General features: G+C 43.1%; 1 protein-coding gene across 8 annotated transcripts in view; it reads right to left on the bottom strand.

Annotated features, from left to right (window-relative positions):
- Positions 1 to 14790, bottom strand: part of SLC35D4 (solute carrier family 35 member D4) — a 140387-nt gene that overhangs the window by 96594 nt on the left and 29003 nt on the right. For all 8 annotated transcript variants that reach the window (XM_048840457.2, XM_048840462.2, XM_048840464.2 and 5 more), the window contains exons 7-10: positions 13971 to 14022; positions 10766 to 10814; positions 8051 to 8096; positions 6509 to 6544 (exon numbers count right to left, since the gene is read on the bottom strand). In XM_048840457.2, coding sequence (XP_048696414.1) covers positions 6509 to 6544; positions 8051 to 8096; positions 10766 to 10814; positions 13971 to 14022 — 183 coding nt within the window. The remainder of the gene's footprint in view (positions 1 to 6508; positions 6545 to 8050; positions 8097 to 10765; positions 10815 to 13970; positions 14023 to 14790) is intronic.

Genomic DNA, 14790 nt, shown 5'->3' with positions numbered 1-14790 from the left:
AATTCACTTTGTTCTATCTATTACTACTTGGGACCACTTAAATCCTACTTTCTGTATTTAATAAAATCACTTTTTATTTATTAATTAACTCAGAGTATGTATTAATATTTGGGGGGGGGCAAACAGCTGTGCATCTCTCTCTATCAGTGTTATAGAGGGTGAACAATTTATGAGTTTATCCTGTATAAGCTTTATACAGGGTAAAACGGATTTATTTAGGGTTTGGACCCCATTAAGAGTTGGACATCTGAGTGTTAAAGACAGGAACTTTCAGTCGTAAGCTGCTTTCAGTCAAGTATACAGCTGTTAGGGGACGTGGTTCAGACCTAGGTCTGGGTTTGCAGCAGGCTAGCTCAAACCAGGCAGGGCACTGAAGTCTAAGCTGACAGGGCAGGAAAGCAGGAGCAGAAGTAGTCTTGGCACATCAGATGGCAACCCCCAGAGGGTTTCTGTGATCCAACCCATCACAAATTCCCTGTGATTTATCTTCCATGTGCTGATTAAAATAACAAGCCCACTTTAAATCATGACAAAATAGGGCAGATAAGGACAGGGGATTATACAGCTTTTGGAATTAGCTCTAAGTCAGTTTTGCTAGTAAATAGAAGACTCAGCATTCCATACAAATGTATATAATATTTCCACCATTTTATCAAAGTAGGTTCTTAAATATTTAAACTGTATCTGTCACAGTCAACACACCACTCATTTTTTGTGGGGGGCATGGCGGAGGGACAATGACCAAAGCCCAAACACATAATAAAATGGGAAGGGAAGAACAAAGGAAAAGGAAGAGCGGTAAATATACAACTCTTGCTAATTGAACCCTGCTATGTCTCTCAGACCTCTCAAAGTATTGCTAAATTTGAAAGCAACAAGATGAGTTAAAGCCCATGGAGAGGTAGTTGTGTCCTGCTGCTCTACTCTAAAGCAGCAAAATGCCCCTCTGAAGGGGACAGGACAATAAGACTGAAGATGATAACTAGTTATGAGGGAGGCCCTCAAAATGGTCAGCTGGAGCACCCAGTCTTTGATATTGGAACCAAACTTCCCAGCTTTTAAAGATGAACAGTTTCTATCTGGGTTATGTGGCTGACAGATTATTTGTAGACTGGTAGAAGTGAACTTTAATAGGCTTTTCTATAATAGTTTTAAGAAACATCATATAAATGGTGGTCAACTTTCTGAGAAAGATATTTTAAGTGATGAGGCGTGAGAAATGCCATATTTTCAAAATCCAGCAACTCCTTCTTCAGACCTCTCTCGTTCTGGAAAGTTCTCCACCATGTTTCTAAAGCCCACACTAAAGACAGTCTCCCAAAAAATTCATTCCAGATTTTAAACAAGAATCAGTGCATGCAGGGACAGGAGGCATTAATATATTAATTTGTTTCAGTTATACTCTTGGCAATACTAGATGGAGCAAATATTTGATCTTTTAAAAAAAGAACTTTATACTAATATATTAAAGCCATCCAATAGCTTGGTGGGAAATTTTTAATCTGCTCCATCCAGGCATCACCTACAGTAAAAGTGCAACTTTGTTTTCATAACCAGGCAGTAACACTTTCATCTGACCCTGTTACAGCAATCACTGTCAAGTTGTGTTCACACGGTGGCTTTTTCCTGCACAGCCATCTGTAAACCATCTGATCAGGCACCAGCAGCATCAGTACGCAGCGGAGGCTGCCCCTTTCCCCACTATCAGTACAGACGCTCCCTGGGTTACACAAGACCCAATTTACGCAAATCCGCACTTACGGAAAAAGTTCTGTAAACTAGAAATAGGAGGGGGTTTTTGTGTGTGTGTGTGTGTGTGTGTGTGTGTGTGTGTGTAATGGTCGGGTAGACGTTTCTCACTTACGCAAAATTAGAGTTACGCAATCTTCCGTTCTGGAACGCCTGCGTAAGTTGGGAAGCGTCTGTACGTAGCGGAGCTACTAATCTAATAGTGTGAAATTTCCTGAAGAGTGCTACAGTAGACAAGGCCAGTGAGAAGCACCACACATTCACAGAACCTGGCACCTCAGAAGACTGAGACCTTGTCTAGTCTAGGATACAAGGTGTGTTGTTAGCTAACACATGCTAACTAACACATTCTAGAAGTCTGGGGTAGACAAGGCAGTGTGTACTTTAACATTCAAAGTTGGTCAAGCTTAATCTTAGGCTTCCTCACTGGCTTTAACTTGACCATCTTAACAAGGGTGACCATATTTCCCTATGCTGAACATGGAACACCCTGTAAAATTACTTGTATTCAAGAGAGTTCAACGGCAATCAATCAGAACTATGCAGACAAACATTCACATTAACATCAAGCTGACTGAACCCCTGCTAAAAAGAAATACTGCGTAGTTGGATTCTTTTTATTTATCTTCTTATCTTTAAGGCTGTAGGGTTCACACAGGGAGGGATGACACACACTCCCATACATCTCTCTCACACTATAGGGGATAACCGACCAACCCCACCTTCCCTCTCTGCTGTCCATGCCTGGCTGGAACCCCAGGACAGACCCATCTCTCCTGTTACCCAGCACTGCGTTTTCCTGAGGCAACACCGGGGTGGGGACATGCAGGGTCACATGCCCCCCCCTTCCCAGATTTCTTCCAGGGTTCACACAGGAAGGTGGCCAGCAGCAGAATTTCAGTACTGTGCAGGAGGGAAGGGATGGGAGTTGCTTCCAGCTGCCAGGGGGGAGGGGCGAGGAGACCTAGCCCATATCTTTGGGGAGCTCATCTCTTTTAACCCCCCCACCCCCATGGCTGGAAGCAGCTTGTCCCTTCCTGCCTGCACAGTGTCGAAAGACAGCTAACACCTTCAGGCTGCTGCTGGCCTCCGACATAATCCAGCCGCCTCCTGTGTCCCAGCTACAGTGCAGACATGAAGGGGTTAAGCCTAAGGGTGCATTGTGCACCAGGGCCCAGGGAGCCTGACTGCAGGGGCTTTAGCGAACCCCACCAGAGAGGTGGCTCAGCGGGCGAGGGTGCCTAGAGGGTCGGAGAAACCCCGCACTCCCTGGGAGCAAGACTCAGGGCAGGAGGGAGACAGGTGAAGAAGGTGCTAAGGCCCTGCCCGGGGGGCTGCTGTGAAGCCTGCAGGTTTGGGTGCAAACAGGCTGGAAATCGCTTCCTGCTCACACACATGCTGATGCTAGTGTTCCCTGCCTCTTGGCTGGAGAGTGGGTTAGGGGTGGGTAAAGGGTCTTGGACTTTCCCGGAGCACTGGCCCAGCCAGAGGCAGTGGGGGAAGGAAGGAGCCTGCTGGCCAGGCTGTTGGTGAGCTGAGCACTCCGACCAGGGGCTGGTTCTCCGCACAGTACTGGGAGCGGGACACGCCCCACTGGAGGGGGATATGGAGGAGCAGTGGGGCTAGGGAAGTGGGGCAAAGTGACAAAACAGGGAGAAGACAGTGAGAGGGGGAGCACATAAAGGCCGATGGGCAGCAGAGGTGACATGTTACCGGCTGCCGCCTGGCACCTACCCACACTCACCAGCCATTGCAGCTCGCAGCCAGTGCCAGCCAGAAATGGGACGGTGGGCGGTGCCCTGCTAGCTGAGAGCTGACAGGCAGTGTGGCTGCGCTGACGGACCAGCAGGAGGAGTGGCTGGCCCCACGCGCTTTAGCTTGGCCTCACCTCTAGCCTTGTATTTCCACCCCCATATCGGCTACTGGACACCCACCCCCCCACTCATCACTGGTGGGTGGGTGGCTGGTGAGCAGGGATCCGACCAGCAGCAGGACCCACCAGCACTGATGGGGGTGGCTGGGGAGGGAAGACAAAAAAGGGCAAATTGTCCCGTATTTTCTAAGAAAAAGTCAGGACACCTTAAATACGGGACTGTCCCTCAAAAAATGGAAAGTCTGGTCACCCTAAGATTCTTAACATCTGTTAATGGCAGCTATGCCCTAGGTTGACCATAACTGGCTAACACAGTTTTAAACAGGTTTCAGAGTAGCAGCCGTGTTAGTCTGTATCCGCAAAAAGAACAGGAATACTGAAGTGGGCTGTAGCCCATGAAAGCTTATGCTCTAATAAATTTGTTAGTCTCTAAGGTGCCACAAGTCCTCCTGTTCTTTTTACGATTTTAAACAGCACTTAATTAAAATGTTCTAGTTAACACATTTAAAAAACAAAAAAACACTTTTCCCTGGTTTCAACAAGGCCTAATTGCCATGGAACTGAATGTCCCTTTAAAAAAACCAAACAGAAATCCAGAGAGCCAAATCAAAGAAATGTAAGTTTCCAACCACCTGCCTCCCTTCTAATCAAAGAAATCAAACCAGCTGTTTTCTAGCATTTGCTTTGTATCAGCAACTTCCAAGCACAGATGACCTGTAAAGCCCTGGATAATGAAAATCTTTGCATGATGATGCTTGTTAACATTCGCTGCTTTTGAGAAGCTGAAAAAACACCTTGTCCTGATTCACACATTTTCACCACCTCTAAAGAAAAGCTTTAAAACCGGGATGCCGGCCACAACTGAAACATCTGATTTTACAGCTCCTTAGCTACAAGTGCTTTCTTTTCCAACATACAAACAGTGACTGCCCACAAGCACTGGGTTAAATAAAACAGTTTTATGCTATAAATCCCCCAAATCTTCCTCTTTCTTATATTTGATTTGGCTGAAAGTTCTCTGGGGGGCGGGAGGAAGCTCTACCTAAATTATACGGCCATGGAAAAAAAGACCCATGTTCAGGCTTTAAAACAAGCCTGTGAAATGATGATAATTCTCAGGTAAAATGGAACTCCACATGTCTACTGGGCACAGCTTCAATGGAATTTCACCCATTTACACAGCAGAGAATCTGGCCCTAAATTTGCAACCCATGCTGCAAAATTCAGATTTGGATCCAAGACCTGAATCTACAGTTTGGGCCCCATTTAGTTTTCAACTAAATGACAATGGAGATTCATAGTTCATGCATGTGCTAATTACAAGGAACAGGATTTTATTGCTTGCTTTACTTTTCCACCTCATCATTACACAATAGACCCATTTAGGATGTTCTAAGCAGAACCACTCAGTCAAGAATTAATAGATTATTTTTGTGCATAAACAACATGTTTACAGTTATGTGAATGAACCAGTGTTCAAAATTACAACAGATGTCTGTCTCCATCAAAAATTTGCTTTTTACTTGAGAAACCTAGGAGAACAGATTGATTGCCTTAGGACATAAAACTGCATCATGCAAATGGATACTCATACACTATCAGTGCATGCTGCATTGCTAGATTTTCTTTAGCACATACAAAACCTGCATTAATAGCCTACTCCAGCTCACCTTATTCATGCAAATTGGAAAGTTTTATCTGACTCACGTGAATAGGACCGGACCCTGCTTTTCAACTTTATGTTCATAGAGTTACAAAGTAAAGGTAAAAAGAAAAGGAGTACTTGTGGCACCTTAGAGACTTACAAATTTATTTGAGCATAAGCTTTTGTGAGCTACAGCATCCGATGAGTGAGCTGTAGCTCACGAAAGCTTATGCTCAAATAAATTTGTAAGTCTCTAAGGTGCCACAAGTCCTCCTTTTCTTTTTGCGGATACAGACTAACACGGCTGCTACTCTGAAAAGTAAAGGTAGTCAACTAAATGCCTTGGGTCTATCCTGATGTGTCATACTGATGTGTCTGTATAAGGCCCAATCAGGCAGGCACACACCCACACAACACATTTTCATCTCCAGTCATTCTTTCATCTGGTTCTGCTCCTAGTTCAAGTTCTTGATTTTATTTCCCTTTCAATGTCATCTTTCTCTAGCACCATCTAATAGTGTGTATGCATGGGGCTCACCAGTGGTCAGAGAGACTCACAAGCAGATGAAGGCTGCCACAGTATTATTTCCCATCCCTCAATAACAAAGCAAAAGTAAAAATATGGATGTGCTTTGTGCCTGTCTCTAAATATCACTTGGTGTTTGTCACAGGCAGGCAAAAGGTGACTGGGGTCAGCATGGGTATGCAGAGGTGAGCAGGGAGGTTTGATTATAGAGCCCTACATGTCTTACTTCAGATAAGGACTTGCAAAAATCCAAAGACAGCCATGCTCACTGACTCCCCTTGGCTACGATTTGATACACTCAGTTAATGCCAACAACTAGAGGTTGGAATTATCTGTCCCATACAAAGCACCAATTTTAAAAATCACAGTTACTGCCAATGCTTTTTGTGTGAGATGTGTCTACACCTAATACCTCCCCTTTGGTAATAATTGGTGTTGCTTGCTCTCCTCCAGGTTTGCTTTCATCAAGTCGTTGTCTCAATCTTACCTTTGGAGATCAGTGATCACTCATAGTTAACATAGTTACCTTTTCAGGTGTAACTTGGCATGTTCACCCATTGTCTCACCCCAAATATTCTATATTTTTATAAAGGTACATTAGATTTATTTGGTTAGCAGGAGCATCAGCTGTGCTTCCGAAACAAGGCACTGTTGAAAACGGAAACATCCACCATCTAAGAACAATCACTGTGTATCAAAAGCAAATTCATTTTACCTGAATACATAGTTTATATATTGTTGGTCTAAATCACTAGGGAGAAAAAAGAAAAAAAGAGCTCTATCAGTAAAGCAGTCTAATGGCAGCACCTTCTAGCTAGCACTGATTTAAAATATCAATATGTTAATTAAAAACATATAAATGGTTTGAACAGTATTTCAAGTTTATTGCTCAGTCATCCTTACTAAGGAAAAACTCCCACTAACTTCTATAGAAGTTTTGTCTGATTAAGCATTGGGCCCTTAAGGTATGTCTACATTGCAGTGTAAGCCTGGGGTTCAAACTCAGGCACAAGATTAACCAGCCTTCCACCTACACACAACTCTCACTAACCCAGGGCTCAGACTCAGGGTCCCAGGACTCCAGGGGGGTGAAAGGTCTGAGCCTGACTCAAGCTGGGACCCAGCTCTAATGCTTTGCAGTGTAGCTGCAGCCCCACTGGACTCGTACTCTGGGAATCCACCAAAAGAATTCCACAATCCCCTGGGATGACTTTCTTTATCCTCCGGAAAGGCAAGTTTGGTGGACAGTCAAATTTTCCCACAATGCACCACGAACAAAGGTCTGGAGTAGCCACTTTTTGGGAGGGTGCTAGAAAGTCTGGCATATGGGTAGTTGCACTCAGGCCAACATAATGTAGTGTAGATGCTGTAGCCTCAGGCTGGGACCCAAAATTCAACAACTCCTAATCTGGGGTTACAAATGAGTGTAGACACTCAAGCCCAGAGTCTGCTAACTCGAGTTCTGCTAACCGTGAGCTTACACTGCAGTGTAGATGTATCCTTTGTCTTTAAACACATATAGCAACCAGTCTGGAAAATAAGTTTCAGTCTAACCATATTATAATAAAGTAAATATGTACATATCCTGCAGCCACAGGCACCCATATCCATATATGCTACTGCAGACTAATGACAGGACAAATATTCAGGCCGACTTGATTTCAAAGGAGCTACTCACATGAGTAAAGTTACGCAAGTGCTAAAATGCTCATAGGATTGGGGTCCAATTTTCCGAAGTGCTTAAATGATTAAGGCACCTAAATCTCATTGAAAGTCCATGAATTTCAGGTACCTAAGTCACTTTTGAACATTTTGTCCTGCATCTGTTATAGTGGAAAGAGAGGGGAAAAAAGATAAGTGCAGACTCTGCAGCACTCAAGCTTAACACAAGCCAATGTTTTAAAAATAACTGTGCCAGGAATCAAGAGGTATGTTTTTCTGAATTGGGTCATGATTCATTAATGATGTACTGTTTAAAGTGAATTCAAGCATGAGTTAGCAGTGTTCATCTTAGTGCTGTATACAATACACTTAGGTGTAACATAAGGGTGACAGTCAACGCTGTTCATTTTATCAGAAAAAGTTAATATTGGTCAGTTGGTAGCCATCAAAGAAAGCTAATCTATCAAGGGTCACCTAGTTTATCTTGATAAAGCAGAGTAGAGAGGCCTATAGTTTACCTGTCCTCTAAATAAATGTCTACCCTTCTGTGATGGCCATGCCTTTCCTTTAAAAAAGAAAATATAAAAAAAGTTACCTTAAGGAACTAGTTTTCCACAACTTGTGAATGACTTTGTAAACCCCTGTAATTGAAATGACATGTGTAACTGGTCTAGTACACAATCGTTCTGGTTAACGTGCTGCATTCATTTGACAGTGGTACACACAGATATTTGTACCAGCATGGCACAAAGGATGCACACAATTGCTAACAAAAATAACCATTCTTGAGGGCACATCTACACTGCAATAAAAGACCCATGTCACAGCTCCTGCTGGCACAGGTCAGCTGACTCAGGCTTGTGGGGCTTGGGCTGCAGGGCTATAAAACCGTAATGCAGACTTAGAGCCTGGGCTCCGGCCCAAGCCCAGATATCTATACTGCAATTTTTAGCCCCACAGCCCAAACCCCAGGATCCTGAGTCAGCTGATCCGGGCTCTGAGATTCAGTGCCACAGGTTTTTCATTGCAGCATTCCCAAGCATTCCTCATGCTTTGATCTACTCCCATTTCAAAGTGAGTTACATCAAAAATCACAATATGTTTCACAGAAGCTACCTAGAGACTTTCTAATGCTGATGTCTTCTGTGCCCTCTTGCTCATATGTCCAAGAGGATGGAATCCCACTAGGTTCAGCAGGTTGAAATGGCTCTGCAGGCAGGCGATGTCTAGGATTTGCTTCCTCACCGTGTCTATGCCAAATGCTCATGCTAGCTGCATGCTGAGCTTCTTCAGGATCTGGGCTACTAGCACCTTAATATCCAGAAGCAGCAGGGCTCTGACTAACACCCCAAACTGTGAAAGGAAAGAAGATAGGAAGGTGGCCTTAAAGTATAGTGCGTGTCTGTAGGGTCCGCGTGGACACTTAGTGTCCGGCCAACTACTGTGGAACAGGTTGTCACAAGGATGTCACAGGCAACCCTCACTGCCAGACTGGCACCTCCTCCTGGTCATGCTGGGAATTAGCTCAAGGCCAACCCACCCATGGTCTGCACATCAGCACTCTGTCTTCGCTCCTGCTCACAGCATCCTCTTCTCAACTCAACCCTCCAATAGGTTGTCATCTATGTTTCCCCCTTCCGGGAGGTGGGGGAAGGGGTACCTCTGTCCAACAGTCCAGCCACTTCCCCAGTGGCAAGTTGGGGGACTAGGACCTGCCCACTACTCCAGGCCCCAGCCCAGGAACCCTGTAAATAGCAGCCTCCTGCTGCTCTTCTGTCAATGCTGCTCTATTTCCTCAGGCCACTTCCCCATGGCCCTAGCATCTTCTTCACCCTCACCTAAAGGCACTCAGCGGCTCAGTCCCAGGAGCCAGCCACTGCTCTGTCCAAGGTGCTTACAATTCTCTCAGCCCTCTAGGGATGCAGTCCTTACTCTCTGGACTCCCAGCAGCAACTGACCCTGCTCTGCTCTGTGGCTCTTTTTATATAGGACTACTGGGCCCTGACTGGCTGTTCCTTGCAGCCTCTCTCCTATTGGCTGCTTCCTGCGCAGCCTCTCCAGGGCTGTATTAACCCCTTCTCTGCCAGTGTGGGGTGGACGCCCCATCACACAGATTAACACCATAGCTTGTCCCAGATTAGAATAGAGTCTCTAGGCACTATACAAAAATACAGTAAGAGATAATCTCTGCACCGAAGAGTTTATAACCTCAACAGACAAGGTGGAAAGGAAGTACTATTATCCCCATTTTACAGATGGGGAATTGACACACAGAGAGACCAAGGCCCAGATCTTCAGAGGTATTTAGGCACCAAACAGAAGGATCTGGGTTTGAGGGACTTGCCCAAGGCCATCCAGCAAGTCTATTGCAGAGCAAAGAATTAGCTCAGGTTTTCTGAGACCTGGTCCAATGCTTTAGCCACAAAACCACCCTTCTAGGGGTGGTGATTTTAAAAGGTGTAGATGAATCGGAGACTGGTTAATCCTGTGTTTTTAAATTTTGTCCTTTTAAAATGTGTATGTTTTATTGAGTTGTGTCAATTTAAAATTAGAATTTATTTTTATATTTATTGTTTGTACATAATGACCCATGGTTAAGACCCTTTATATGAATACATGTATTATTATTTAATTATTGCTACTTTCCTGATCTGCAGATTCTCCAGGCTTGACTATTTAAACTACCATGGAAAAAGTGGGTCACTGACATCAGATTTACTATGCCAAAGCCAATTATCCCAGAATTTATCCAAACTACAGAAAAATATCCAAATACCCATAGAAAAGAAAAACCACAGTTTAAATTAAAAAATGCAAGAGGATTGTATACTCACATACAAATATAACCCAAAATTTCATCACCCTTCCTCCGGGAGTATGTTCGGCACAGATTTTCAGTATTTTAAAATACTATCTGCCAACAGACTTTTAAAATAAAATCAGCCCAGACCACAAGCTATTAGTAAATGTTTTCCACTGAAGATCTATTAGTGAGCACAGCATCAAAACCCTACAAAACCATCACTGCTTATTAAAATTATATGTGAATTTTCTGATCCAGAGTTACCATTGACTGCCATACCTACTTTCCTCTATTGTTGTTTTCAATTTAAAAAGCTACAAAGCTAGGGGCAGGGGAGTTCCTATTTTCTGCTGTGCAAGGCAGTAGGACACTAAACCCTTTCTTATCTTTCATCTAAGTATTTCTTCTCCTTTCTATCATTAGTTTAAATTTCCCTTTCTTCACAAAAAGGCCATAATTTGCCTCCTTGATGGGTTTATTTTCTCAGACAAGTTTTTCAAAACTTACCAACACAGATCAAGTGAATTAGAGCCCAGAAATAGCCACCTGGATCAAACTGCAACAGAGAACATTTAAATAAATAAATGCACATGCATGTAAATATGTCCACCAATACTTCTTTTGTATTTGGTTTCAGAAACCAAAAGCAATGGGAACTGCAGTATAAACTACAACACGTTAGGAGAGATTAAAGATTTCTCAGAGATTCTCTTAGAGCCCAGAGGATCATCCTCCCTCAGTCTATCCTGACTTTATATTCCATGGACCAGCCCCTCAGCTGATAAAAATCAGTATAGCTCAATTGGTTTCCATGCACTGAACCTGAGACTCCAACCCCCATAATCTCCACTCTCTGCTGACAAACCCTTGCATTGCAGCTACTCTTCTTTAAGCAGAGGAGAAGAGACATGACTCCCTCAGAAACCTGTCACAACCAATTCTCCTAAATTAGCATAGCAGATGGGGGACTGCTGCAGAGTACTGTAATGTGTTCCTTCCCACAATAGCCTGTCATTCCGTCTCTCTAAGGGTAACTCTACCCAGCCAAAAAGACCTGCAGTAGCATGTCTCAGAGTCAGGGTCAACTGACTCATGCTTGCTAGGCTTGGGCTACGGGGCTAAAAATAGCAGTGTAGATGTTTGGACTCAGGCTGGAGCCTGGGCTCTGAGACCCTTTCTCCTTTTTGGGTTTCAGAGACCCAGCTCCAGACCGAGCCCAAATAGCTACACTGCTGTTTTTTAGCCCAGCAGCCCAAGTCAATTGACTCAGGCTCTGAGACTCACTGCTGCAGGGGTATTTTTGCTGGGTACACATACCCCAAGATTCTCAGCCTCTGCAGGCTTGTACCAAGAGAGACCATATGACTGGATCAAACAAAGATTGCAGTGCAGACCACTAGGTCTGCCCAAGATGTGTACCTTCTGTTACAGTATCTAAATAAGCACTCTTTCAGTACACACACACACACACCATAAATACAAAAAACTTCACTTTGGGGAAAAAATGACAACTCCGACTACTGAGATTGTGAGCTTTTGGGAACAGGGCCCCATCTTTTAATTATGTTTGTGCAGTACCTGAATAATGGAGTCCTGGTCTATGACGTCTATCATAGATAGAAGCATGGAGAGCATCTATGGCCATCTTTGCATCTCACAGTCTATAATTTATCCTTACAACACAACTGCTATTATCTCCATTTTATAGATAGGAAACTGAGGTACAGAAAAGCAAAGTGATTTGCCCAAGATCACAGACGAAGTCTGTGGCAGAGCAGGAAATTAAATCTGGGTTTCCTGAGTCCCAGGCTAGCACCTTAACCACTGGAACATCCTTCCTCAAGACTGAGTCTCTTAAAAGCTACTGCAATACAAATAAATAAAATAATAATGATCATATATTATGTTATTAGGGCTGTCAAGCGATTAAAAAAATTAATTGTGGTTAATCACACTTTTAAACAATAATAAAATGCCATTTATTTAAATATTTTTGGATGATTTCTACATTTTCAAATTTCAATTCCAATTTCAACTACAACACAGAATACAAAGTGTACAGTGCTCACATGATATTTATTTTTATTACAAGTGTTTGCACTGTAAAAAGACAAAGAAATAGTATTTTTCAATTCACCCAATACAAGTACTGTAATGCAATCTCTGTCATGAAAGTTGAACTTGCAAATATAGAATTATGTACAAAAGTACTGCATTAAAAAATAAAACAATGTAAAGTTAGAGCTTGCATGTCCACTCAGTCCTACTTCTCGTTCAGCCAATCGTTCACACAAACAAGTTTGTTTACATTTGCAGGAGATAATGCTGCCCATTTCTTGTTTACAATCTCACCTGAACGTAAGAACAGGCATTCTCATGGCACTGTTGTAACTGGTGTCGCAAGATATTTACGTGCCAGATGTGCATGCTTCAACCACCATTCCAGGGGACGTGCGTCCACATTGATGATGGGTTCTCCTTGAAAACTATCCAAAGCAGTGCGAACGACGCATGTTCATTTTCATTCTCTGAGTCAGATGTCACCAGCAGAAGGTTGATTTTCTTTTTTGGTGATTCGGGTTCTGTAATTTCCGCTCAGAGTATTGCTCTTTTAAGACTTCTGAAAGCATGCTCCCTGTCTTGTCTCTCTCAGATTTTGGAAGGCACTTCAGATTCTTAAATCTTGGGATGAGTGCTGTAGCTATCTTTACAAATCTCACATTGGTACCTTCTTTGCATTTTGTCAAATCTACAGTGAACTTGTTCCTAAAACAAACAACATGTGCTGGGTCATCATCTGAGACTGCCATAACATGAAATATATGGCAGAATGTGGGTAAAACAGACAGGGGACGTACAATTCTCTCCCAAGGAGTTCAGTCACAAATTTAATGAACGCATTATTTTTTTAACGAGCGTCATCAGCATGGAAGCATGTCCTCTGGAATGGTGACCAAAGCATGAAGGGGCATGCGAATGTTTAGCATATCTGGCACATAAATACCTTGCAATGCCGGCTACAAAAGTGCCACGCAAATGCCTGTTCTCACTTTCTGGTGACCCTGTAAAGAAGAAGAGTGCAGCATTATCTCCTGTAAACGTAAACAAACCTGCTTGTCTTAGCAATTGGCTGAACAAGAAGTAGGATTGAGTGGACTTGTAGCCTCTGAAGTTTTACATTGTTTTGTTTTTGAGTGCAGTTATGTAACAACAACAAAAATCTACATTTGTAAGTTGCACTTTCAGGACAAAAAGATTGCACTACAGTATTTGTATGAGGTGAATTAGAAAATGCTATTTCTTCTGTTTATCATTTTTACAGTGCAAATATTTGTAATCCAAATATACACTTTGATTTCAATTACAACACAGAATACAAGATATATATGAAAATGTAGAAAAACATCTAAAATATTTAATAAATTTAAATTGGTATTCTCTTGTTTAACGGTGCGATTAAAACTGCGATTAATCGTGATTATTAACTTTTTTTAGTTAATTGTGTGAGTTAACTGCGATTAATTGACAGCCCTAGTTGTTATAAAACATAAGAGGCCAAGGAGACAGTTCTATAACCCTTCACAAAACTGACTGTGAATTATCTTAGCACACAAGCGAAAGCCATGCAAATATATTCCCCCTGCCTGGAAACAAGTCCTGCCTGGGACTCCCAAATACCAAGGTCAAAGACAGCTGACAAAACAGAACCCACCTGCGTGTCAAACAAAGGAAGGCACCCTGCTGCGATGAGGAGGAACAGCACACTGTGTGAAAGAAAACAAAGACCTATAGCTCGTAACCCAATCCTGCACTCTCAGATCAGATTGGGAGTTTCCATTCATTCTCACACTGACATCCCTTCATTTTTACATAGATTATCACCTTTTCCACCAACAGGAAGGTATTTTACCTATTTTCCTTTGTATTTAACAACAACAAAAAGAATTTAATCAGCAGAAAAGAATACCCATGCAAAATATACACGAGTTAATGCTGTGGACAGGCTTCGTACTTGAGAGTATTAATCATATTGTGCCAGATTCTCCTTTACCATCCAGCCCCTTCATACCACCCCGGCAGCACAAAGCGGGTCAGGTTATGGTGATAAATGGCCACCTAAGAGTTCCACTTGTTGAGGGGAGTACCCTGCTGTCATAAACCCAGCAGAGGTTGCACCTGCACCAGCCACTTCTCACCCCACTCCTAGCATAGGGAGCACATGGGGCCACGGTGGACTGAGGGTGCAATGGAGAGAGGCTCTACTATACCAATCCTCCGCTAGTGTAAGGTCCCTAAAACTGCTCTTACTCACATCAGGGCTGAGTCAATTGCAGAACCAGGTAGCTATAACATGCTCTTTGACAGCACCCTTCTCCCCTGCTCCAGGCAGAGCTCAGATGCAGGGCAGAATTAAGCCTGTTTTCTTTGATTGTTGTAACCCTCATCCCTCCCTATGTATCCCTTCCTTCATCTGTTGTCATCATTTTTGAAGTTCACCTAATTCAGAATGTAAGCATTTTGGGCCAAAGTTC

This window comes from Caretta caretta, chromosome 2 (assembly GCF_965140235.1).
Source record: "Caretta caretta isolate rCarCar2 chromosome 2, rCarCar1.hap1, whole genome shotgun sequence".
In the NCBI taxonomy this organism is placed as follows: domain Eukaryota; kingdom Metazoa; phylum Chordata; order Testudines; family Cheloniidae; genus Caretta; species Caretta caretta.
This window is presented reverse-complemented; position numbering and strand designations above follow the sequence as displayed.